The 26,577-nt window shown below is 49.0% G+C and overlaps 1 protein-coding gene across 10 annotated transcripts in view; it reads right to left on the bottom strand.

Moving 5' to 3' along the window:
• PTPN3 (protein tyrosine phosphatase non-receptor type 3) overlaps nucleotides 1-26,577 on the bottom strand; it is a 103,130-nt gene that overhangs the window by 60,647 nt on the left and 15,906 nt on the right. For 6 of the 10 annotated variants that reach the window (XM_053656173.1, XM_053656178.1, XM_053656171.1 and 3 more), the window contains 4 exons: nucleotides 11,433-11,584; nucleotides 6,089-6,196; nucleotides 5,970-6,015; nucleotides 4,119-4,197 (listed from right to left, as the gene is read on the bottom strand). In XM_053656173.1, the coding sequence (XP_053512148.1) occupies nucleotides 4,119-4,197; nucleotides 5,970-6,015; nucleotides 6,089-6,196; nucleotides 11,433-11,567 (368 nt within the window). In that variant the 5' untranslated portion in view covers nucleotides 11,568-11,584. Of the gene's footprint in view, nucleotides 1-4,118; nucleotides 4,198-5,969; nucleotides 6,016-6,088; nucleotides 6,197-11,432; nucleotides 11,585-24,652; nucleotides 24,932-26,577 lie in introns of those variants that run through there. The other 4 variants (XM_053656169.1, XM_053656175.1, XM_053656170.1 and 1 more) reach the window with 3 other exon arrangements.

The raw sequence follows: 26,577 nt of genomic DNA, 5'->3' as shown, positions 1-26,577 counted from the left end.
TGGCTGAGGGGAGGAGGGTCTGTGAAGGCATCTCCTTGGTGGGGAAGCAAACACCCAGCTGGGTTTTTCCTCGTGTCCCAGGAACTGTGGGTGTTTCAGCACCAGTGCGACAGGCGCCAAGAGGCTGCCAAGACCTCCAAGCTGGATTCCGCACTTCCTTGTAAGCACGGTCGCTTCAAAAACCCAGGACCTGAGTTGTGGGCGGAGCTCGGGAAGGTGGCACAGGTGCCCCATCATCCTGCGAGTCTGCCCTCCACCCAAGTAACAGGGCGCAGCGGCCCCTGCAATGCTGTGCAGGCTGGGATGGGCCCGGGAGAGCATTAAATTTAGGGATGTGGCATACCCGTGGCACTCGGCCGCGAGCTCCCACTGTTTTTTAAAGCCTGGACTCAAGTGGGATAGACATTCCAGTGTCTGGCCAGGAGGACAAAAGTGAAACTTCTTAAAATACAATTTACAGGCCAGGGAGAGAGAATTCTGGCAATGTAAACAGATTATGCTCATTCTTCCTTGAAATTTATGTTTAAAGGTTAAGGTGCTGGTGTTCTGAGAACGGCATCGCGGCTTCCTATTTGCACAGCTCTGGGCCGTGCGCACGGTGTTTTATAACTTACTGTCTCACTTCAGCCTCCTAATAATAGCTCTGCCAGGCAGGCACCACTACCTCCGTTTTTTCACAGATGAGGAAACCGATGTTCAGAGAGGCTACGTGGGATCAGTTATATCTTATCTTAACCTGGACACTTACGCTACGAAAAAATACCTGGCTATGCCACAAACTTATTACGCATCTGATGACGAAACACTTGGGGCCCACTTCCTAACTCTGATACTGCTACTTTGACTCTAATTACCATCGGCCGGCTACCCTGCACGGGCTGAAGGCCAGCACTGGGAGACGGTACAACAGAGACATGCTGACTGGCGCTTATCCCATGTTGGGAGCTCTGCCTTGTCCACCTAGAGAACATAATCAGTCCTTTCTAGTTTGTTGCTATGTTTATCCAAGCTGACATTCAACCAGAATTAAGTGTTCTCTCCTCCCACCATGCTATTGAGAGAAAGAAGAGAAGGGGGAGAATTAGAGATAATCCGATGGTAAATCTGGGCTTTCGCTGATGAGCCTGGCTAATCAGGGTATCTTCCTAGGGATATAAATGAGAACATGAACCTGGACATCACCATTCATCAAATGCTACCTTGCCACGTATTTGGCAAAGCTGTTTTTTGGACTGATTTTATAATCTGAATTTTTTCATTGTGGTGAAATATACACAATGTACCGTGTACCATTTTAACTGCTCTAAAGTGCACCACTCGGTGGCGTCCGGTACGTTCTCACTGCTGTGCATCTTCGGCAAACCTGCCGCGCCAGCCCCGTGACCTCGTCAGGAGCAGGTCAGAAGGGTGGGATGGGACCCAAACCTAGCAGACTCCTGGACGGGTCACAGGAGCCTAATTCCGAGTCTGCCAGGAAACAAAATTCTGTTTACAAAGATCTAAATTTATCAGAAACAGCAGTTGGGAAGGCTCACCAGCAAGGAGACGTTTATTTGGCAACGAGAATAAAGGAAAGACATTTAGAAGAGGGGCTCGGCGTGCCTGTTCTCAGAACCGCCGTGACCACTCCCGGGCTGTACCCCACCTGTGAGCTCAACTTCAGAAAAAGCAGCAAACACGCCCCTGCCCGGGTCCCTGAAACAACCAGTACTACCACTCTACCCCTTCCTGGATGCTTCAAGAGCTGATTTCTAGAAGGGAACTGAACTTCTGTACAAGCTACAGAGTGGGGGCTTCCTAAAATACTATGTGGCAGGAACACAGGTAAGACTCTTCATTTAAGTAAAAACAAGCAAACGACACACACACACACACACACACACACACACACACAAATTAATGTAACACGTCAATGGCAGAAGCCTGGCCCAGCTCTGTAGGAGACACAGGGGTGTGGCTGCTGCCCCGGTTCCTTGCTGCACTGAAGAGAAACCTGGTGCCCAAACCCCAGGAGGTGACAGCTATACTCTACACCACCCTGTGGATACCACCGATCTTAAGAAGGGGGGCGGGGTGGTGGGGCTGGGTGTCCGTCCTGTAGAAATGAATTTTAGGAGGAACACATGGACAAACTAAAGTTTATATGGGACTTGGGTAAAAACAAAAGTTGACAATTCCTCATCTAGAGCCAACACCTGCCCCTCTGCAGCCTCCGCCCACTGGCCGTAACTCCACCACCAAGCACGTGCACTTCCCCCTCTCCCACGAGTGCCGCTGGCAGCTCTGAAGGAAGCCTTCGCTTCTCCCGGGCCTTCCCTCAGTCCCGAACTCCCCACATCTCCCTCTCCTACCAGGGAGGCTGACCAGGAGGATTCCCTCGGCTCCCAAAGGCAGGGAGCGTCTTCCCCACGGCTACGGAAGTGAAACGGGGGTGCTGGAGAGGGACGTGTGCCCTGGGCCCCATCTCTCTCTCTGGAGAGCACTGCAGGGACGGGGATGGGGTGAGGGGCAGCAACCACCAGTGTAGACAGCACAGTCGCACTTGGGGTTGGAACCCACTGCTGGGTGGTGAAATCAATTTCATGGGCCACAACTGGCATTTTAAGAGGAAAAAGAACAATGGGAAACTTTAGGGTACTTTTGCATTTACTATTGTTTTATGAAAAGTTTGATTCAGTACCTGTGTAATGAATCAAAATACACTTTTACTGTGGGGTTGTGATTAAAAGACTCACCGTACACATGTATATTATATGTATTTTATGTGTATCTATATTCATATATTTATGTGTATCCCATCATACCATTATTAAAGCAGCCCTTGAATAGAACTCAGTATTTAGCAATGGCTTGGAGTCATTTCAAACACATATTCTTACAGATAACATCACCACTCTGTGGACTGACCATCACTTATGAACTGACCTGCTGGGCAGAGCATCTCCACACTACCCCTCAGTCCAGCAGAGCACAAGACCACCAAGGGAGAAAACTGGAACCACCGCATGCGCTGCACAGTCACCCACTGAGGGGGACGGACCTCTCTCACACTGGCTTAAAGTCTAACCTCACGGCACACACAGCCAAACCCCCAGTGTCTGCTGCTGTAGAGAAAAGAGGTGCTCGAGGAAGGCAACACAGTAACAGACTAATATTTGGCCTTTAAACATACTGCAAGTTAACATGTGATCATGTGGCTACCATTAAAAAAAGAAAGGAGGAAGAAAAACAAGACAGCATTCTAAGTCTGGCGGCAGGCTCATAGCCACCGTGAGCGCAGAACCGATTCAATATCCCTGAAAGTCCATTCACTGCGCTTCCTGGTGGAAGAGCTCCCCCCACCCCACCCAAGAAAAAAGTATCAAGAACAAAAGGACCGAACGCTGCTGTGGCAGACAGCAGAGGCGTGGCTGAGTTTGCACGGTGCCTGTTGGAACAGCACAGCCACAGCTCTCCCGTGCCCGCCCCCTCCATTCCAAACACTGCTCCCCACCCAGGAAACCCACCTGTGCCAGCACAAAGCTTCCGCCAAACGCCAAGCCCGGAGGGGTAAACAACTCCTATCACAGCCCTCTTTCCCTTATCTGGTTCACAGATGGCCTGCCCTGGCTGGCTGAGTCACTGAGGAGAGAACGGGCCCGCAAGCTCTCCTCTCCAGCTCCTACCAAGCGGTGTCTGACAGAGAATTCTTAGCTTCGAGACCTCCTGTGACCCTGAAGAGCCTCAATCCTAGCCCTGCAGAGACACCATGGTACATGATGATCCACAGAGGACTGTCTCACAAGCTTCTCTTCTAAACCCTGCCTGCATCAGGAGAAAGGAACTTTGTTCTCCGAACACAGGGGCACCAGAGGGGGGTGGGGTGGGGATGGGGGCGGGGGAAGGCAGGAGGCTGCAGATGGGTGGGGGGCGCTGGGATTTTAGAGAAGCAGGCCCGAGACTGAACACGAATTAGCCAATTAAACTTCCAATCTGTGTACCCCAATTTTTACTTGGATCACAATTATTGGTGCAGTTATACCCAAATGAAGGATTTGGCCCCAGTGATAAAATACAGAGTACAGTTTCAGTGATTACTCATTATATACTAAATAGAAAACTTAAAAAAAATGGATTACCTGGTTTGTTCTTGCTGCAGTGTGTTGGGATCAGGTATAAAAAATCTTACTCGAAAATGCAGGGTACAGGGGAAACCTCCTACAACATTTTTTAAAAACAAATTAAATTTTCCCGTAAAAAAAGTCAAGGTATGTAAGCTGCTACTCTCCCATAAGTGATGCATTTTTCACTAGATCATAGCTTTTCCATCAATAAAAGCATTAATTTCAAAAAAAGGAGTACATAAGTTAAGTGACTGTCCAGAAATCTCCATGTCTACAAGAAGTAAAATATTTCTGTAACATCAGCATTGAACGAGGCATTATCTACTTTCTGCTACATGTTTAACTTAGGGCTGTTCAAGCAGTCCGCTCCATTACCAGTTTTAGGAATTTTAAAACTTCTTAAATCAGCAAACTTCACAAAATTCACAAAGAAATGCTATGTCCCATATATAGCGACTGTGTACTTTTCACACATTTCCACGTGCATTCCTGACTTTACCACCACCACGACTGTGAACAGGCGAGGCTACTACTGATACCAGCCTTTTACAGAGCAGCCAACTAACTAACAGACCTAGAGGTGTGACCTGCTTTAGGTCACACAGCTGATCCCCAAATTGGAGCACTGGGGTTTCTGATTCTGCTAGACCATGTTTCAAAACATTTTTATACTGGAAAAGGTCACGCTTTGAATGCAAAGTGAGTTAATATACTAGCAAATATCATATAATTAACAGACTAAGAGATGGCTTTATGTAACGATACCAAGAGTCAGTTGGCCTGCATGGACAAAATGAGCCCATTTCTTTCGCCAGGCAGAGCAATGGGAGAGCATCAGACTGGGTTGCTAAGATCTGTGCTCTGCGCGATGCCAGCGTGGCCCCTCTCCGTTCCTCAATGAACACCCGTTGGCCCTATCCAAGTGCTCGGCACGCGCTCGCTCTCTGAAACCCAAGTCTTCTCCAACAGGCTCTTCTCACCGTCTCCTCTACCTTAGTTCATTCCTGCCCCAACCTTCCCTCTCTTTAGTGCATCTCTCTTGTATCTCTGCCTTGTGTCAAAGACTTTAATTGGTGTGTGCGCACCTATAAATGTACCTCTGTGCAGACGCCTGGTTCCAGAGTGGGTGGTGCTGTCACTCTGGGTGCAGGCTGACCAGCTGCACGTCAGGGGATAGCTAAGTCCCCCCACTGCCTTGGGTGCCCTTTCAGCTCCCTTCCCTACCTCTGTAAGCTGTCACTGCACGTCCCAGACAGGCCCCCAAGTCTGCCTTGTCCTCCTCTGTGCACCCAGAGCATCCTATTCTATGCTCAGAACTATCCTCCAACGGTCTTGTCAGCAGGTCAGCCAGGTTCGTCTGGGGCACAAGGCACATAGAGAGGACCAGAGTGCCACGTTGAAAGCCCATATGCCTGGGAGTTAACCTGCACTGGCACCCGCTCCTGGTTGATGAACTGTGTGTTATATCTGTGACATCACCTGCTTATGCCTTGAGCTCCAGTGCCTGGAACTATGCTGTTGGGAAGGGCTAGAGGTATGTGTATGTGTGTGTCTTTCCTAGCCTGCCCCTAACAACTGGGCTAAGAAAGGCCATCCTCCTTCCTTTGTAAAAAGAGTGTGGGTTCCCTGGCTCTTGGCTGCCTGCTTTCACCTTTCTGTCTTGTTCACAGCTGGGGAGGACCCCTGGGGGCTGGTCTGGAAGCATCTCTGCTCACTCAGAAGTCAGGGAGAAGTCAGCTCACTCACATCGCCTGGACCACCTGGAATCCAGGTACCAGATGTGATAGGTACCCTTTTGACTGGAGGAGGGAACTGGGTCATGATACACTAACACCAAGTGTTCAAGCAAAATGAGGTCACACTCACCTTTTAACTGCTTCCTAATGGGTTTACTTGATTCCAACCATCTCTGCTGGGTAAGAAAACATAAGATATAAAACCAAACCATGCAGAAGTCCAGCACATTCCAAAGGGATGGTACTCACGGGAGAGTCCACCGATTCATCGCCATGCTGCAAACCGAAATACTCCTTTTCAGTCACGCACAAGTGGTTGAATGCCATATCCAGAAGAACTTGACCGGTGTCTTGTTTCTAGAATAAAAAATGCCGGGTGGGCAAAATTTTAAAATAAATTACGAACTGGTGGTTAACAAATTGTTATTGTAAGGGAATAGGAGCAAGAACATTCAGAGAGATTTTGTGTGCACACACATCCCACAATAAGAAATGCTTCCATGAACTTCAAGTTCAGAGGCTACACCGCACCTGCGAGAAGCAGAGCTAAGAAAAACGACACAAATACAACTTGAGACAGTACAGTTTAATTTTGTAAGAATTCTTCCCCTCAGCCAAGATGCCCAAGTGATGACGACTGAACTGGAAAACTCGGCGATCGCGGGAGAGCAAAGGCCCCATGACCCACCCATGGGTTCTCCCAGCACAACGCTAATCCCACAGGGCTGCCTTGGCTCCCCAGGGGGCGTGGCCCTGTGCTTGGGAAGAAGCAGCTCTCTGCTCATCACCTGAAGGAAGAGGCTGAGAATAGTCAAATGCCACCCAAAATACCCTCTAAGGGATTTGGCATGTGACATGCTGGGGGATTCTCTGCCTCACGGCTCCTCATCATCTGAAGTGAGAAGCCGGTGGGGACGTTCAACCCCACTTCACATCCAGAGCAGTGCACGGCCCCCTTCAGCACTCGGAGTCGATGGAGCAGCAGGCACGATGCTGAGCACGGGGACAAAGCCACAGCAAGTGTCCTTTTCCTGCCCTCCCAGAGAGGCCAGCCGCGGAAGCAGCCACTGTCACATGGTGTGTCAAACGCTGTCAAGTGCCGAGACACACTCAGGGCAGGGTGAACACACAAAAGGACAACACAGACGTTCAACTCAGTCTCGGGTGGAGCAAAAACAACCCCAACCAGGGTCTGCGAGGTCACAGGGCTGAGTGACACCCTTCCCTCCAGGTACAGGAGCCAAGAAAAGCTCTTTCAGGCGGGCAGCCCGGCAGCACAAAGGCTCAAGGTTGGGAGACAGCGGGGGATGTTCGGAAAACAGCAAATTCTACTTCAATGGGCTGATCTCTCAGGAATCCTTTGAGCCAAACCATTGAACTTCAGGACAATGAGTCAGAAATAGACCGGATAGAGAACCAAAGGCAGCTCTTTTGAGTGCAGATAATGTACCTGAAAAATAGGTCGCAGTGGCCAGGAGGAGGACATTAGGTAACTGGCAGGCCTCTTCTTTGGCACAGTCTCATGTCATGGGACCTGAACAGTGGGAACATGAGACACGCCCATTTCCTGAACACATCCCCTTTTCCTGCCCGAGGGCCCTGTCCCTGCCACCTCCGTCCTCTGCCTGGGACATCTCCATCACAAGGGAATCGTGATGCTGTGGAAAAAATGACTGGCACATGTGCTGAATTATGAGATATTCTCTCCCCCTAAATTATGAGATACTCTCTCAATGCATCCAAGAGCTGCCTGCTTCCTTGGTTGAAACTGTTATTTCTATGACTCTCTATTTTACATTACTAACAATTATAATCCACTGAACATCTACAAGGAGCCAGACATGCTACTACTACACACACTTTTCATATAGCCTGTCTCGTCTTTGCAGCAACTCTGCCAAATTGTCATCAGCATCCCCTGGGCTGACAAGCAGAGGCCCCGGGAAACTCTGTGTCCGGTGCGGTCGGCTGGTGGATAAATGGTCTGACTGCCCGACTCAGGCCCACGTGATACCGAAGCCGCATGTGCCCATGAGTCTGCCTCTCTCCTTTCTGGAGTGCACGGCTCATCCAGTCCAGTAACTGCTCTGCACAGCTCGCCCAATTCTCAAAAGAAACTGAAATATAATAAAGGACCCATTTATAATCAGGACAAGGCTCCCAGCCCAGTCCCCATCCCACGACAGGTCATCTTTGTTATACCAGGTCACCGTCGGTGTCCGGCTTGCTCCCTAGGCTTGGCAAAGGACAGCTGACAGCCAGGTCAGTGTCCCCGACGATGCCCACTCCTGGGCAAAACACGGTCCAGGCTGAGGAGTCTGCATGAGGCAGCACGAACAATCCCCACGGGGAGAAAAATGTAGAGCACTGTAGAGTCTAGGCTACCACCAGGCCCTCAAATTCAAGTTCAAGGTGAGTAAGCTTTGAGCAGGCTGCTGGAAGCTTGGGGAAGCAGCACTGGCAGCAGCGTGACGATAACAAGGGCATCCACGACTCGGAATGACTGGGCACCCTCGGGAGGCCTGGCTCTGCTCTGGGCGGGTGCTTTCCCTGTCCCCGTCCACAGGGCTGATTGCTTCTCCTCAAACACCTGCTTCCCTGGGACCCACAGGCTCTTGGCCTCCTCCTCCCTCCCTGGACAGTCCTGTCTCCTTTAGTGCTCCTTCCTCATCTCGCCAACTTCCGAACATCGAACCCCCGTCGTATCGCCTGTTGGCTCACTTCTCAGGGCATCCCATCCAGTTTCATAGCTTCAGGTACCATCTCCGCCCTGGTGACACCCGCATACGTATCCCAGCCTGGACCCTGCTCTTACAACTCCCGACTAGTGTCTGTATCTACCACACCCATGTCCATACAGTCCCTTGTTGATGAGCAACAAGCATCTCAAACGCAACAGTTCTGGTTACAACAGGACTGGCTACCCTGGCTGCTCTCACAGCCCTTCTCATCTCTTTCGATTGCCACTCCGTCCTACTGACTGCTCAGGCCAAAAATCTTAGAGTCACCCTGAGGTTTCCCCTACATTCCAAATCCTAGCTATCAGCAAGTCCCCTCGTCTCCACCTTCAAAATATTTCCGGACTTGGTTCACTCAGTCCCCTGCACTCTACCTCGCTGTCCAATGACCATCTCTCCCTCCAACTGTTCTGACGGCCTCTCAGTCCTTGGCCCCAGTGCGCTGTCGACAGAGCACCCAGAGCGACACTGAGTCAGCTCACGCTGAGTCTCTGCCCAAACTGACCAGTGCTTTCCGCCTCCCCCAGAATAAACCCAGTGCCGCAGAACTCCCCACTGCAACACCTGCTACCTCTCTGACCTCTCTCGCCACTCTCCTCTTTACTCATTCTGTGACTGACGCATTTACTTCCACATACTGGGCTGTGACGCACTGACCAGGATTCTGCCTCAGGGCCTTTGCACTGCTGTTTCTTTTCCCTGGAATGCACTTCCCCCAGGGAGCATGGGATTCGTCCCCTCACTTCCTCTAGGTGAGGTCTTCCCTGACCACTTCTGCAAAGTGACAACCCCACCCCCTTGTCCCTCCTTGGCACTCGCCACCCGCTAAGCACATAATACCACCACCAGGGTACACGTTTGTTTACGGTCCATTTCCTTCACAGGATTTGGTTTGCTGTTCCGTTCACTGCTGTGTCCTCTGTATCTGAAGCAAAGCCTGGCACAGAGGTGCTCAGTAAACATCTGTTAAATGAGCATTCCTGTTCTCATCAGGAAGAAGACACACGACCGAGAAGGAGCTCCAGATTGACAGCACACATTTTAACAGGGAGGCAGACAGAAATTAAGCTGTCAGTATACAGCAACTAGAAGAGATACACGTGACCTGTGCAGAGCTGGTTCAACCACAAAATTCTACAGATGATGATGTTAAAAGGAACTAGAACGTAGGAGAAAGTTCAGTGAGCCAAAGCAGCTGCTTTCTGAGGAAGTGTGTATGACCTTGACGGAGGCCTCTGCATCAGTGGTCTTCCAAACTGCAACGTGCATGACGCTTGCTTGGCAGGCAGTCAGGATGCAGATGCTCAGGCCCCAGCGCCAGAGAGCACCCGAGGGGCTCCAGTGTGCTCTAAAAAATACTCACAAGGGCTGCACTACCCCAAGTACAAGAAAACTACTCACATTCTAATTTATTAAAATAACTTTAGTTCATCGGGGATTCTGGCCACATTCCCAGTGCTGAACAGCCACACTTGGCCGGTGGCACCAGTGTGGGCCAGCGTGGATCCGGACCACTTCCCAGCACTGCAGAAAGTCCTCCTGGGCAGCGCTGCCCTACAGAATGGTTTTTCTACAAACTGGCCTAGTAAACATGCCACAGGTGTGTGTCCTAAGCCCCTAATTTGGTCCTAGAGACAACGAACTGGACAATGGCACGCCCTTGCTGGGGTGTGTCTTTCTACTGCAATAATGTCCCCCACCTGCCAGAGATGGAGGCCCTGCGCCTGGGTGCCGGCAGAGCGGATGGGGGAGGCGGGCAGAGGCTGGGGAATGCCTATCTCTCCTGTCCATTTCCACTCCCTGCCAGGTGAGGGGCCCAAATCCCCAAGTCCTTAGTCATCGGCCTGCGTCTTATCCCCTAAAGGGAGATGAGGCAGCAGTCCTGACCTTGGACTAGGAGGGGGATCAGCACCCACCATGCTGGATTTCACGGAAACCGCCCTCTCCCCGTTCCCGCTCAGCCTCCAAGGGCCACCGTGGCAGGTGCAGCAGCAGGCAAACTTCTCGGGGGGCAGGAGACACGGGGGTCAGTCTCTGTTACCCTTTAAGGTCTTACGGCCTTTTATCGCCCTCTAGGTATTCTCGTCCCCCACCTTCTCTCTCTGATACCTTTCCTTACACATTGAACTTTCCAGGCTGGGGCAGGGAGGGGACTGGGCCCTTTGGGACTGGCCGGAGGATGGGAGAGGCAGGCAAAGGTCATCAGCTACATGGTGAGTGGGGAGGGGCGGGGCGGGGCAGTGGGGATGGCTGCCGCAGACACATCTCACTGCTGGCCCGGTCGTCCCGCTGGAACCCTCCTTCCTAGCCTCTGCCTGGGGCTTGCGGTGGGAGCAGCCAGGCCATCCTGTGGGGCTAACTGTGCAACTACCCCTGACAGAGAACCCGCCTATCTGCACATTCAGTGAGCACCAGCTGTGTGCCCAGCCCCATGCCAGGCCCTGGGGAAACGACACTGTTCTTGTCCTCCAGGAGCTCACGCTTTAAAGAGCAACATGTTCCCTAATAAACACAAACACTGCTCACGCAGTGTGACCTGGGCTCTGATAAGGCACATGCAGCACACCATGGTGACTAGAGCACTAGCTCCAGAAGTTGACAGAAACGTCACAGAAGAAGTAACATCTAAGAATCATACAAGTTCACATCACGACGTAGAGGGGGAAAGACCGTCCAGGTGGAGGTGAGAATGTGGGCATAGTTTTTAAGGCTATTTCCAGTCCAACCTCAACATATGAGATCTGAGACCTCAAGCTTTCATTTTAAAATAATCTCCATTTCTTGGTTTATAAGAGGAAGAAAAAATTACTTCTTAGGGGCACTGGCTCCTAAAAAATTAAAGTGGGAAAACTTACATTAACTTTAAAGGTCTGTACCGAGCCATCTAAAAAGCGGATGCTGCAGACGACTTCAGATCGAGTTTTTTCTTTGGGTAATTCTGAGGTGCGTATATTAATTCTTCCACCCAACGCTCGTAATCGGGAGGTCATAACTATCGTTGAATAACCTGTAACAGAAGACGTACCCGTTAGCTCTCTGATATGCAAATCACCCGTCGTGCACGACTGCGCCACGCAGCCTACCTACCCTACACCTGTCCGCTTTGATCTTCGCAATACGAGGATGACACCAACAGTGAGACTATGCGACAGACCATGCTTCTGTTTGAGTTTTGACGTCTAAGCAGCTCTAAGCAAAACTTACTGTGGAATCGTAACATGTTCACAAGGTTACATGGCTTGTTTATGTGTTTTATTATCTCCCTGGTTTAAATCTTCCCAAGCTTTTAATTTTTTGTTTCACTCTTTTATATATTTGTGGATTCCCTCCCCTAAGGTTTTACAGAACTACTTGTGGTGTGAAAATGACTTAAAATATAAAGACGTTTACTGATAAATTACATCCCATTAAAAGTAAGAACTTCTATTCATTAAAAGAAACTATTTACAAGAATAAAAAGGCAACCCACAGAAATATTTGCAGTACATATTTACAAATCTACACCTGTGAATCAACAAGGGAAAAAACAACCCATTAGAATATAGGAGCCACCTTAGTTGTCAGAGAAATGCAAACTAACACCACAAAGCCGCAGCACCACACCCCCAGCAGGACGGCCCCAGTGAAGTCTGAACCACCCAGCGCTGAGCAGGGTGCGGAGTACCTGGCGTGCTCACGCACTGTGGGCGGCACACACGGTCTGGCGGGACCCACTCCGCTGAGCCTACGTGTATCCTGTGCCAGAGCAATGCTACTTCGAGACACATTCCCAACAGAAGGAACGTACCATTTGTTTCACTAAAATAGGTCTACAAGAATCTTCATGGCAGCCCCAACCTGGAAAAGACCGAATGCCCATGAGCAGAATGGGTAAGTTGTGGTGGGGGCACACCACGCATGCTACACAACAAAGGGCGTGAAGGGATGACTGTTACACATGACAGGAATGAATTCCTCTAAAATCAGATTGAGCAACAGACGCCAGAAACAATAGATTACCTATAGTGTGAACACAGTCACATGAAGTTTTAACACAGGCAAAACTAATCCATGCTCAGAGAAAACAGGAAGGTGGTTATTTCTGGGTGCAGGGACTGAGGGGGGCACAGGGTTTTCTGGGATACTGCACTATTCTAGTTCTTGATCTGGGAGCTAATGAGACTGCTGTCTTCACTTTGAGAACATGGTTTGTGTACACCTTTGTGTATGTGTTGTATATTTCAATATCAAGTTTACTTAAGAATGCATGTAGGAAGAGGGGATTAGTGGCAAGGTTAGACTCTGACCATGGTACAGTCAGGGAACAAGGGAAGTGGCTAAACTAGGGAATGCAATTGTGAGTGGTAGACTAACAACCTGAGAAGTGTGCAGCTGAGCGGACAGTTGCTTTATGCAGGTGGGAAGCCAAGGATGGAGGCCAGCTTAAGGAATGAAGAAGGTGTAAATCTGGCAAGGTCGGGCAGAGGAAGGGATGAAGATGAAGGACTTAAGAGCAATTCGATGTTCCTTTTCATTAATTCTCTGCGAGGCTTCTACAATGAACTGGGCCTTCACACATGCTGTTCCTTCTGCCTTTTCGCTTAACTCCTGCTCACACCTCGGTGCTCAGCGCAGCATCACCCCCTCAGGGAAGCCTCCCCAGTGTCCCTAACCGCCCGGCTGTGTTCTAGGCGCTCTCCTCGGAAGTGCTCCCTGTAATATCACATTTATAAGTAATAATGTGATTAGTTAACAGTTGCCTCTCCCACTTCGGGTAAGTTTCATGAGCGTAGGAACCAGGGCTGGTTTTGCTCCCTGTAGCCCCAACACTTAGCTCCGGGAGGCAGTCCATGAGTTTCTGAATGAATCAATGAATGGCAGGCAAAATGAAATGAAACATGAAGCCCAGATTTATAGTGTGGAAAAAGAGCAGGCCAACATGACAGACAAACTTGCACTGGAGAGAGTAGGCAGGAAGGATGATGGAGATGGTGATGCCTCGGGCGCCGGTGCCCTCACACAGTAGCATGCACCTGGATGGCTTGGCTTGGGGATCTTAAGATGTACACTTGGATCCAAGCAGGCTGGGTGGAGCTCAAAAGCCTGCATTTCTTGGTCTCCCAGGTGACACTGAAGCTGATCTGAGGTCCACCCTGTGAGGGCAGGTCACAGATACCTGGACAAGCGGCACCCCAAGCCAGGCAGGGCCAGACTCGGGAATCATTAGCAAGGGAGGGATGAGGACAAGGCAGAATCAAGCCTCAGGGAACAACAGAGGTGCAGCTGCAGGAAGTGAGAACACCGGAGAGGAGAGCTGCGGAGGAGATGCCTCCAGGAGAGAAGGTGCAGTGATCCCTTATCCTGTTTAAGGAGCTCCGGGGGAAACGCCGTTCTCCTGAAGGAAGGAACAGGGAATCTCGTCATCATCATCGTCATCATATAAATTCCTGGGACTGGCAGTGGAAGGAAACTTGTCCTGCAACTTACAAAATTCCACCCACCCCGCCACCTCCATCTTGCCATTTCCAATGAAAATGTCATCCGAAGCGGGAATGCATTTTCTGAGTAATACCCAAAGTTATCAAGACAACAAATGCATTCGTGCCACAATGCCTTAACCATACTGAATTTAAAATGTCAAATTTAGAAAGAGAAATGAAGGACTTCCACCAAAATGGAAGCATAGGTGGAGACGCTGTGCTTTCTCACACAACCAAGTTTAGAGACAACGAAATATTAGCAACAGAAAACACAGCCAGAACACAGAAAATTGAACTTTTCGGAAGTCTGTTAACAACAAATTCTTCAGCCTGACCAGTAAGAGGGGCAAACCCAGCAGCTGCTGGAGTGGGGTTGCACAGGAAAACTCGGTCAGATGGACTCAGGCACATGGATCCCAGGCATGGGGGTGCAACGGGCAGACCCAGTGAGTGACCCAGTGAGTGACTCAGTGAGCAACCGGCAGACCCAGCGAGGTCGCAGGGTGGTGGGTTGACTGTGGCCGCGCATTCGTGCGCAGATAGACCAGCGAGGGAGTATGTGGTAAGATAAGGACCCAGCAGGCCCCAGCGGCGAGAGGCAGCTGCCATTTCCCCACTCTGACCCCGCCCCCACATACAGCATCACAACCCAGCGACCTGGGTGGCCCCACCCTGGTGAACACTGAGGCTCTGCTCCTCATACTTAACGGGCTCGAACAGAACAAATATGGCTCAAAAAGATCTCAAAGTCCCAGAGCCCATAAATCTAAGCGATGAAGAAATAGCAAAACTTTCAGATGCACAGTTCAAAACACTGGTGATCAGGATGCTCACAGAACTGGTTGATTTTAGTCACAAATTAAAGGAACATATGAAGGCTAAACTAATTGAAATGAAGGGAATTGCACAGGAAACCAATAGTGATGGAAAGGAAACTGGGACTCAAATCAAGGGAGTGAACCAGAAGGAAGAAAAAAAATGGCCAAACAGGAAAATAGGAAGAAACAAGAATTCAAAAAAAATGAGGAGAGGCTTAGGAACCTCCAGGACATCTTTAAACGCTTTAAACATCCGAATTATAGGGGTACCAGAAGGGGAACAGGAACAGCCACCAGTGGAAAACTTATTTGAACAAATAATAAAGGAGAATTTCCTCAATCTGGCAAAGGAAATAGACTTCCAGGAAATCCAGGAAGTTCAGAGAGTCCCAAAGAAGTTGGACCCAAGAAGGAACACACCAAGGCACATCATCATTACATTAGCCAAGATTAAAATGAAGGAGAGAATCCAGAAGCAGCAAGAGATAAGGGGACAGTCACCTACAAAGGAGTTCCCATCAGACTGTCAGCTGATTTCTCAAAAGAGACCTTGCAGGCAAGAAGAAGCTGGAAAGACATATTCCAAGCCATGAAATCCAAAGACCCACAACCAAGATTGTTCTATCCAGCAAAACTTTCATTTAGAGTGGAAGGACAGATAAAGTGCTTCTCAGATAAGATCAAATTCAAGAAGTTCATCATTACCAAGCCCTTATATATGAAATGTTAAAGGGACTTATCTAAGAAAAAGAAGATTAAAAAGATGAACAGTGAAAGGACAGCAAACTCACAGTTATTAACAACCACACCTAAAACAAAAGCAAACTAAGAGGACAGCTAGATCAGGAGTGAACCACAGAAACGAAGATCACATGGAGGGTTAGCCACAGGGGAGTGGGAGGAGGAGAAGGGGGGAGAAGGTACAGAGAATAAGTAGCATAGATGGTGGGTAGAAAATAGGGGGGGCGGCAAGAATAGTATGGGAAATATAGACTCTAAAGGACTTGAGACACATGTTCATGAACTAAAGGGGGGATGGTGGGGGAGGGGAATGAAGGGGGGATAGAACAAATGTAATGGCATAATCAATAAAATAAAAAAACAAAACAAAAAAACAAAACAAAAAAATGTCTAATTTATTACTGTTTAGTCCTTGTCTAAGAACTTCAGGTGGGTTATGACTTTTAAAAAAAGACACACTAGGAAACGTTAGTGGGAGGTACGCACTAGAGTCACTGGGGGAGCTTTTCAAAGACGTGCCTGTCCTGGCCCCATCCATAGATGGTGACTCAACACCTGGGGTGTGGCCCACGATGGCCTTCTCTTTGGGAAGCCCTCAAAGGAAGGGCGGGCATGGGAGGGCTTGAGGAGTTGGTGTTTGGGGCACCTCCAGGCACCGCTGGAGGGTGGGGCTTAGAATACAGGGTCCGCAGAATCTGAGCCGTGCTCTGGAGACCCCTGTGGGAGTCAGGCAGGTCCTCAGCACAGCTGACATAGAGACTTAATTATGCCATGGCTCTGGACAAGAAAAAAAAAACCAAAGTCAATTTCGAACAGGAGCCCGAGCACCTGCGTGGGTACCAGTGGGTCTTCCGAATGTCACCACAGTTTATGGTGCTTTCCGGCACGATCTTGTAGCCCACTGACAAAATACCATAAACCGGCAACCCAGAAGAGACGCATTTTTTTCCTCCTCTGTTACATAAAGGCCTTAGAACTTAACGACAACATCATAGCTAGGTATTTCACGATAGTTGCACAAACTTCCCACAATTGTTTCTAAAGCAAATTTTGAAAAGAGGAAGCCTGATAATAAGCACATAATCAAGCCATGAAGCGTTTGCAGGCTGTCTTGAAATAAAATCTTAAACAATCCAGGCAGAACAATAGAAGCTGACTAACTGCCCCATTTCCTGTACCACAGCAATTGGGGAATTCAGGGTTTCTATGGCTTCCTTTATAAGCCTCTTAATTCTAAACAAAGCCACAGCCCAAGAGGAACAGCCCGAGAGGAACACTCGGGCCTCTCTGACCACAAACGATTACAGCTGCGGCCGATTCATTTCACAACATGGCAGCCAAGCTGGTCCTTTGCATGTTTTTTTAAAAATCAAATAGTTAGAGCTTTAGAATCTGTTTCGTACTCTTAACAACAGAGGTTTTCTACTGCGACTACAGTTTTTTTCAAAGATTCTACTTGCAAAACGCAGGAATAGGCCACATCTCACGCTGTGCACAGGAGAAGCCCAGTAGGTACAGTGAGTGTGAGGATTAGCACGTGTGAAGTGCCCACACAATGTGGGACATATTTTAGGTACTTAATAAAAGGCACTCTATTAATACTACCAAGGTTTTAATGCCCTCAAGTGCAGACTGTAGGTTCTGTATTTTGTAGGGAAGCCTGACTTCAAATACCTAACAAAGGTGTAATGTTCTGTTTCTTAAAATTGTATTTGTTTTAATAAAGACAACTTGCTGGAGTTAAAAGAGAGTTGCTATGGATATGAGATGTATGTTTGAGCTTCTCGGCAAAGTCAGTGAACCCACTGGCGGCGGCAACAGTGTTTTGCCACGGGACTGCCATGCCCTGGGCACGCGACACACCAGAGCCCTCGTACTCAGGGGTGGGTAACCAGGCTTAACCACTGGCACCTCTGGGCTCCGCATCGGCCCTGGAGCAGAGACCGGGAAGAGGTGATGCTTTATTTCCTAAGGGCCTACGTGCTAATCTGCGGAACTATGTTCTTTCCCAAGTCCATGACCACAGACAGAAAGAAGGGAGGGGCGCACACTCTTCTCCATTAGAGAAAGAAAACAACTGAACTCGATTTTGATCGTTTTCAAAGAAAGTGTTATGGTTATTTTAGACCCTTAAAAAAAAAAAGAACTTAGACTCCTTTGCTCAAGTGCAAGGGCCAGATAAAAAGGAATGAAAGAAAGCAAAGAGTCCTGATTTATAAACACCTAATGTGTGAGTAAAGCTCACAGGTGAATCGGAAACAGATAACTCTACCTGAATCATCAAGCTGACCTGGGCCAATGGTACCACCTAGTGGTCATCAGTGGAAAACACACCACCTCCCACCCTGACTTTCTTCCTTTTTCAAAGGAAACATGGACAGCTTTGCTCCCTTATGAGTCCAGCTTAAAAAAAAACTTAAACAGAAATAAACCTCTCTAACAATATATAATGCCTTCCCCATAACTCAATTCCCTCTGCCCTTTCCCTAACTCTCCTTCCCTGGTGAACTCAGAAGAGCTCTCTTCTTCTTCTCTGGGAACGTAGGAGCCCCAGCAGATACCTGATCCCCTGGAGAGGGACAGACCCGGCACAGAAAACAAACACTCATGTGCAAGCAGCCACGCTAGACGGGCGACTCATCAAATCAAGTGTGCGTCTCGTCCGACACCAATATGTAACAACAAATGTTTTATTTGTCTAGCTGCTAACAGAACATCGACACTGCTTCCTCCCCTTCACTGTAAACACACCCTCGTTGGGCGGCTTCGTGGGTTAACCACGTCTCCGGGGGAGGCAAACCAGGGCCTCGCAATCACTTACGACCGGACTGCCCGCCAAGAGGAAAGCTTGTGCCACACTGCTGATGGTTGCCTGCCCCTCCCGCAGGGCAGCCTCTAGCCCTGGTCTGTTCTAAGGCCAGGCCTGAATGTTCCTTAAGTTTCTCTGGGTCAGTGGGGTATTTCCTTCTAAAGATACGATTTACAAATATCTGGATGGGGACTGATCATTTATTGAGCACTAGATTAAGATTAGATCCAAGTGTAAGAATGCATGCTTTACTAAGTTAAGAGAGAAAGAGTGATTCAAATGAGACTCTTTTTAACCAGAGACTTACATACAACTTTAGTGTACTTAAGAATCACCTGGGGAGCTTGTTAAAATACAGATTTTTGGCACCACCCACAGAGATTCTGGCTTAGTAAGGACGGAGGAAATTGCATTTTCAAACTTAAAAAAAATTTGGAGCTTAGGGAAAATCTGCAAGAAAAACAGAACTCCCTCCCTGGCCTGGACTCAGCTGTTAACACTTTGCCACTTAAGCTTTTCTCTCTCTCACCTGCACCCCTACCCCAGGCTTCTAACTGAACACCTGAAAACTGTAAATATCATGCCCCTTTACTGCTGAATATTTTAGCACATATCTGCCAAGGACAAGGACATGTCGTGCCCACAGCACAGTCTTTGCTCTGAGGCAATTTCACATTGACAAAGTGCTCACGTAACATACGTCCGTATTACAATCTTACACACGGCTCTGATGATGTCTTTTACTTCCTTCCTCCTGACCGCGACTCCAAGCCAGGACGGTGTCTTGCTTCGGCTGTCACACGGAAGTTGCATTTGTAACAAGTATCCCCACGGGACTCAGAAGCAGAGGGTTTAAAGCACCTTGCAGTGGAAGCCAGTCAGCCAGATGATCTCCAGGGCTCCTTTCGGTTTTGCCCGTCTAAGCCTACAGCCAGGGGCTTGGGGAGGTCAACCCTCTAGGTCAGCTTTCCTGTCTGTGTTACCAGTCGATCCGGGAGCTAAACAGAGTTTCTACAGCTTAGCACTCGGTCCTGGCGGAGCACTTCCTACAGCGTCGCGGTAACAGCCTTTCCAGTCTATATGTCAGTGCCTGGATTAGCACCGCCGCGTGACGGCGTGACGGCGGGGAAGGGAGCAACAGGGAATGACAGCAGTTCGGAAAGGATGCTCTCACTGGAGGTTATATAACCAGAATGACTCGGCTTGTCCCTTCAAGTTAGTCCCCGTCTTTCACAGACAGCAATTCTTAACGAGTCATAACACCCGAGTTATACGAAGAGACCGCAGTGCCTGTTGCGCACACTTTCTCGGAAGTGGGTGAGAGACGGCTGCCCTTGTCATAAGCAAAGAAACCAAAGGCCAAGAGATGTGTGCATTTTGTATGACTTACCAGGCTTTGCAAATGTGGTTAATGAAGCTCAGCCCAAAGAATGAAAAATCCGTGATTTTAGCTTTCATTTGTGAAATGCCCCTATAACTTAGAAGACACTTCCATAAATGCTATTTTACCTTATTAATTTTAAATTGTGTGCAGCTGATAAGCAAATTACCATACAATCTGGAACAGGAAATTTAATTTTCCTCATGGCTAAAATTTTCATAAACTTATCAATACTTCCTTCTGCCATTTTTTCTGCTTATTTGGCCTTTTTTAATTTCCAAAGTATAACACTGCATCATAAAGATAAATACACTTAGTTTAAAAACTAGCTTATAATGTAAACATCACTACTGAACACTTCCTAAATTAGAAAAAAAATCATTTATTAAGGCAGGTATTTTCATATTTATTTCTCATTCAACATGAGGGCCAATCAACTAATTTGTCCTGAGCCTATAAGCCACAAAATTAATTTTTAAACATCTTTAAAGGTTAAAGCTTGCTAATGGAATTCTGTAATCCCAACTAACAATGGAAATACTGATGCACAACATTTATTTTTAATTTGGATATGCAAATATAAAAGTACTTGATACCTTTTGTTTATGAAAATGCTTCTGTGAATGCATGTATGAAAGGCTTTAAAAACTCTGACTTTGTACTGTCCTCCACCAAAGGGGGGGAAATGCTCAGTCATTTCAATAGCACGGCTCAACACTCAAATTATTTTGCAGTTGTCTATCCCAATACTCCAGCAGCACAACCCTGGCATCAAAGCGTCTGTCCCGCAGATCCCGTAATTTGTTCAGGGAGTGGATCTCCAACTGCAGCCCCCAGGAAGCAGGGTGGAGTAATTTGTGGGATTAGTTTACTCAAAGAGAGACCCGTCATTAGCGTCCTTGGTCTCCTACAACTTCAAAATGTCAAATAGTTTTCTTATTATGGAGTTGGGTTTATTTATAGGTTCGACACCATGACACTTGCAAAACTAACAAAATAAAAGTTATACTTGATACTGGGAGGGTAACAAGAAGTCGCCCCGCGCTGCCTGAAGGGCAAGACAAGGAATGCCGTGGGAGTTGCAGGCAGTCTGGGGAAAGAGGTAATGTTGCTATAAAGAGAAACCAGCCTCTTATGTTCCATGAGCTGAGCTTTCAGGGTCGGGATGAGGAGAGAGCTGACTTAACCACAGTCTGCCTCCAAAGCGATTGGAAAACTCACATGAAAATCGTGAGTACAAGAAGTCATCACCTCCCCCCACCCTTTTTCTCCAAGTATCACATACAGGGAAGAAGCAGAAATTCTGAGAGCCAGTCCAGAAGGCTGGCAGGACTCCTCAGGCCCCTTCCCAAACATGACTCCTCTCCCTACGGTTGACCACTCTCCTAACTTTTAACACCACTTTCATGAGATTTTTTTTTAAATAAGATTTTTAGAAGGGTTTTGTTTTGTTTTTAACAGTTAAGAAAAAGGTATGGTGGTGCCGAGCCAACCCCCTGCACGTCTCCCCCGGCAGCCTCTCGGTATGCGCGAGGACGCTCTGGTGGCTTGTGTTGTCTGGACTGCACGGAAACGACAAAGGCCGTGACTCGGCCTCCCCCGAGGACGCCCGCTGAACGGCGCCTGGTAAACTCCCGTTACCTGCCAACTCGGTGAACCCGGAAACTTTAGAGGCCAGCAAGCTTGCCTCCTGGGAGAAGAAGGAGACACATGCCAGGCCGAGGAGGAATGGGACCAAACCTTACTGAGGACACGGACTCCCAGGACCCGGCAGCAGGCAACCTATCCCAACAGCCTCCAAGCACCAGCCAAATTCCCATCCCCACTGCAGGACTACAGTTTCACAGACCCATCGATCTTGCTTGTGATTATTTCAGTCTTCATTAGCACGTTTCCTGGGCACCTGCTGTGTGCCAGGCCAGAGTGGTGCCTGGCGTTTCAAGTTCTAAGGGAATGAAAGCCCACGTGCCAGGGGAACAGGAGAAGGGTCCTAGCCGGGGTGGAACTCGGACCCGTTCACAACAGCTCCACAAGGAATTTTGTGGAATAAAGGGAGATGAGCCAGGTAGAAGCAGCAGTCCAGAAATGTCGCTGCGTGTGTAAACCTGTGCAACGGTTTACAGGAGGAGACAGGAGGAGAAACACATGGACATTTGGAAACTCCATGGAAACACATTTCGTAGGAGTGTCTGAGGAATTGGGGAAATCTCAGGGAAGAGATAAGGGTCTTCAAAAATCCAAGGGGTCGTGACACAGAACAGAAATTAGGGTACGGCCTGAGGCTGTGGGTCGGTCAGCAGGGATGGAACCTGGCAGAGACATACACTGGGAGTCCAGCCTGGATACTCACTAGCTGTGCAAACTTACAGAGATTGCTCACCCTCTCTGAGATTTGGTTTCCTTATCTATAAAAGGGGGAAATTTTTCTCGGCTTTCCAACATTGCTTTACATACTGAAGGTAATACCTATGCAAATTAACAGGCACCTAGCAGGACCCAATCAAGAGTATTTATGCTTACTACAATCATTAGATTGATTATCTTAGACCCCAAAGTTCCAAGGGGTGGAAGAGGAAGTGAAACAGAAGAAGCAGTTTCTGAACCGCCAAGGCTGCACAAATACGGGACAGCCTTGGTAGAGAGGGAGCTTCCCATCACCACAGGAAACCATGCAGAGAAGCTCAATAAAACTGGAAGGGTAGGACAGATGAACGTTGAGCTTCCAGGACCAAGATTCTAGTATGACTTGTTTCAACAGTGCCAGAGTTAAATTTCTGTACATGCAAGCCCTACTCAGAACAGCACTACTCAAAACTGGATTTTCTTACACGGAATTCTCATAGGAAATAATTCTAAACAGATACCTCACACCTCAGTCTTGGGAAGAAAAATTAAATGGCCCATTAAACTGTGGCACATGGGATATAAAATAACATGAACACACTAAAAGCAATGCACAAAGCTCAAATACAGACAATGGGATGGGTTTATATTGAGCCATTTCTACCTAAAAGACTATTAAAGTCTTTTCATTCTCCCTCTGAATAGTTCTACTGGGCCCAAACAAACTGGAAAACAGGATGGAATAAATTTACTCTACAGGGACATGAATCAAGTTGCATAAACTTTACAAAAACACTGTGCTAATATTTGCCCTCAGGAAAGGGACACGCCCATTTGGGTGTCAGCCCCTGATATTTCTATCTTAGGCTCCAGTCCCCACCCCTGTGCAGCTCGGAGCAGCTGAAGCCCTCAGAAAACAGCTAAAGTCACTTTGAAAGATTTGAGATGCGCTAATCGCCACGCATCCCAGCCAAGAGCCTGGAATCTCACAACCGGACCGTCCCGCCAGCTCTGCTCCTGCCAAGGAGCTAGAAGCCAGTGGCAGCCTGGCCAGGGAAACCCAATCCTCACCACCACCAGCCCCGGCCATAATTTTATCTCAAGGAAACACAGAAAAACACCTTCCAACTCCTCCCCCACAGGGCATCCCGCTCTTTGTCGGATCAGCCGAGTGCCCTGGGAAGTCCCAACTCCATTATTTTTCTGCTGGGTTTCCCAGCTTAGAGCCTCCACGGCTCCTCCCAGCTTTAAAACCCTCTGCTGGTAAGGTTTTAATCTGAGGGCCATCTCAGGTTCTGTCAGGTACAGAAACCCTGCCAGCGCCTCTAGAAACTCAGGTAAAGAAACTCAGATAAAGTGTATTTTTATGCAGCCTAGTCAGATTTCCAGGGCTTTAGGTCTTGGTGAGAGGGGCTCAGGAAATTAATGAAAGGAAACTGCGTCAACTCTAAGAAAGACGTATAAAGCCATGCCGAAACACTCATCAGGATAACAGTATTCAGGAATCATCGGACGAAAATCTCTCTTGTTGCTGCTATGGGAGCACTCGTTTGCACGGAGGCCTTCCATGTGCTGGGAGCTGGGACCACACCAGAGACAGACGCAAGCCATTTCTTGGTTTCCAGGGGCCACTGTGACTCGCCCCAGGAACACCGCTGTCGGGGGCTGCCTGGGGTCTCTGTAAGGCCAACTGACACCCGGGCCAGCTGGAGGCCTGAGAAGCAAACCCGACCGGGGTTCCAGTCTCTGCTCTGCCACTCCCAGCTGTGTGACCGTGGGCAAATCCACTTCTTTCCCTTCTTTTTTGTAAAATCCTTGCTCAAGGACATGCTTATTGATTTTAGAGAGAGGGGAAAGGAGAAAGAGGGAGAAAAACACAGATATGAGAAACATTGATCAGTTTGCCTCTTCTAATGGCCCTGACTGGGGACTGAACCTGCAACCTAGGTATGTGTCTTGACCTGGAATCGAACATGTGGCCCTTCGTTTTATGGAGCATATCGAGATGATGCTCCAACCAATGGAGCCACACTACCCGAGGCGACAAATTCACTTTCTAAGCTTTGTGTACTCATCTGTAAATCATTTTAAAGAGCAGTGACCTTGCTCCTAACCTAGCAAAAAGCCCGGCCCACTGCGGACTCTCCCCCCACACCGGCTACCATGAGCACTGACTCCATATCACCACCGCCCGTTCTGCCCACCTCGCCCCTGGTCTCTGGCCTGTCCCCACTCCCAGACTTCCTGCCCTGAGGAGCATCCAAGGCTCCTACCAAGGGCAGCCTTGCTGTTCCCATTTCACAGACTGGTAGATGAGACTCGGATAGCTGTGCTCCAGGCACACAGTCAGCCTCCACATAAGGCGATGATCCTCAGCGCAGTGCAGGGGCATCATATAGCTGCCCAGTGAGTCCACTGGCTCCTGTTACTGGGAGGGAGGTGAATTACAGGTGATTCACTGAGGGCAAAAGGCCCCACTTAATCACTATTACATCTAATTTACTGACTAAAAGTATGTCCTTACCCTTTGAGATAATCTTCATGAACACTCCCCACAGCTCACAGTGCTGGTAAATTTCCTCTTAGGGGAGAAATGCTCCAGGAAGCCGTTTTTCCCCGTAATTGATTCTGCAACTTCAGAAACCCGAGTAACGACTTGGGTATTTATTACCATATTCCCTCCGTTCTAAGGTGACAATTGATTTAAACAGGTATTTCAGATTGCGAAATGCCAGTTTCAGAAAAGCTAAAAGGTGGAACGCTTGTCTTTCAGAATTGCGGAAATGCAGTGCATGACTTCCTCTCACCGTGGCAACAGGTGTGGGCTGGAGCGAGGGCATGCGACGTGTGAAGGCCCTTCCAGCTGCACAGGCCGGCCGCCCCTGGGTTAATCATTAGCGGTGGGAGAGCAGGAGTGGGCCACCTCACTCTCTGAGGCCAATCCTACCCCGTGACCAGCTCAGAGCCCGCCTTCCAGCACCAGCCCCCTTCCTTCCACTGCACCAGCATCTGGGGACGGAAGAGCTGCAAGGGCTCCTGATAGAGGCCCAGGTGCACTGCACCCCCTGGGGAGGCGGCTTCTCAATGAACTGGAGCTCAACCAGACACTCGCCAGCTCACCTTCAGGGCAGATGTGCTGGCTCTCACCCAAGGATCTCATGACAGCCAGGGGGTGGGGGAACTGATAAACTGGTGCACAGGATGCCCCTCCACAGCAGTGGAGAAACAGCTGGCTGGGAACCCCAGGGGTCACTGACCCTGCAGGGAGAACGGAGGGCAGCCCGCAGACCAGCGGCTGCACAGGGCTCGCTCTGCTGCGTTCTTGCCGGATAAAAACTGCAGCACTGTCTTGTTTGCGCTGGTTTTTAGAAAGTCATATTTGTACTGTCTCTACAGTCACGCAGCCCACCCTGTCCCACTCCCCCACTGTCAAACACTTCACTGGCCTTGGTGGTCACGACTGAACAATCTCCTGCCCAGTGGGATCGCAGCCATGGCAGCGTGTTCCCAAGGCTTCTGATGAGTGGGGCTTATCAGACTTGCAAAGAACCACAGGAAACCCAGAGAAGGGAGGGGCATGGGACCCAGGGCACGCACGAACGTCAGCCCATGAAGTGGTGCAGTGAGGCCCAGAGGAGCCCTGCTTTAGGGCAAAAGCACGAAGGTGGAGACAGGCAGGGGGTGGGGTGGGGGGTGGTTAGGCCACCGCCTGGAGGGAAACAGCAAAACAGGTGAGCAGGTCATTGCTGCCGGGGGCAAAACCACAAGACTGTTTTCTGTCTTTTGCACCAGGTGGAATCGCCTTTTTACTTGGGGAAGGGTGAAACTGAAGGGGATGGGAAGGCATCTCTGAGCATCTGCCATGACCCGTGACACGCTACACCTGTCGTCACGTGACTCCCCCACAGGGGCAGAACTGGCAAAAGGCTGCAAGGACCGTGGCTGAGGAGGCCTGGCTCCGAGCGGGGCCCGAACCCGGTGGTTCCTAACAGTCGATCTCCTGGCAGACACCGCACACCACCCGCTCTGGTCTTTTTCATGGTGGTAAGACAGATCACATTTTAACCACTTGTAAGTGTACAACTCATCAGCTTTAGTGACACAAGGTTGTGCAACTGTCACCACTATCTATATCCCAAACTCTTTTATCACTCCAAACAGGAACTCTGTACCCATTAAGCAATAACTTCTCGTTCCCTCCCACCCCCCACCTCTGGCAACCTCTACTTTCCCTGTCTGTGAATTTGCCTATTCTGGCTATTTCTTGTAAGTGGGACAACACAGTATTTGTCCTTTTTTTGTATCTGGCTCGTTTCACTTAATGTCTTCCAGTTGCACCCACGTTGTAGCATGTGTCAGGACTTCACTCCGCTTTGACAAAGAACATGCCCTGTCATGGATAGATCACACTTTGCTATCTGTCCACTGGACACCTGGCTGGCTGCCCCC

This window comes from Artibeus jamaicensis, unplaced genomic scaffold, assembly GCF_021234435.1.
Source record: "Artibeus jamaicensis isolate MK-2021 breed Jamaican fruit bat unplaced genomic scaffold, CSHL_Jam_final scaffold_1964, whole genome shotgun sequence".
Lineage (NCBI taxonomy): Eukaryota > Metazoa > Chordata > Mammalia > Chiroptera > Phyllostomidae > Artibeus > Artibeus jamaicensis.
Note: the sequence above shows the minus strand (reverse complement) of the source record. Positions and strands in the feature narration are given on the sequence as shown.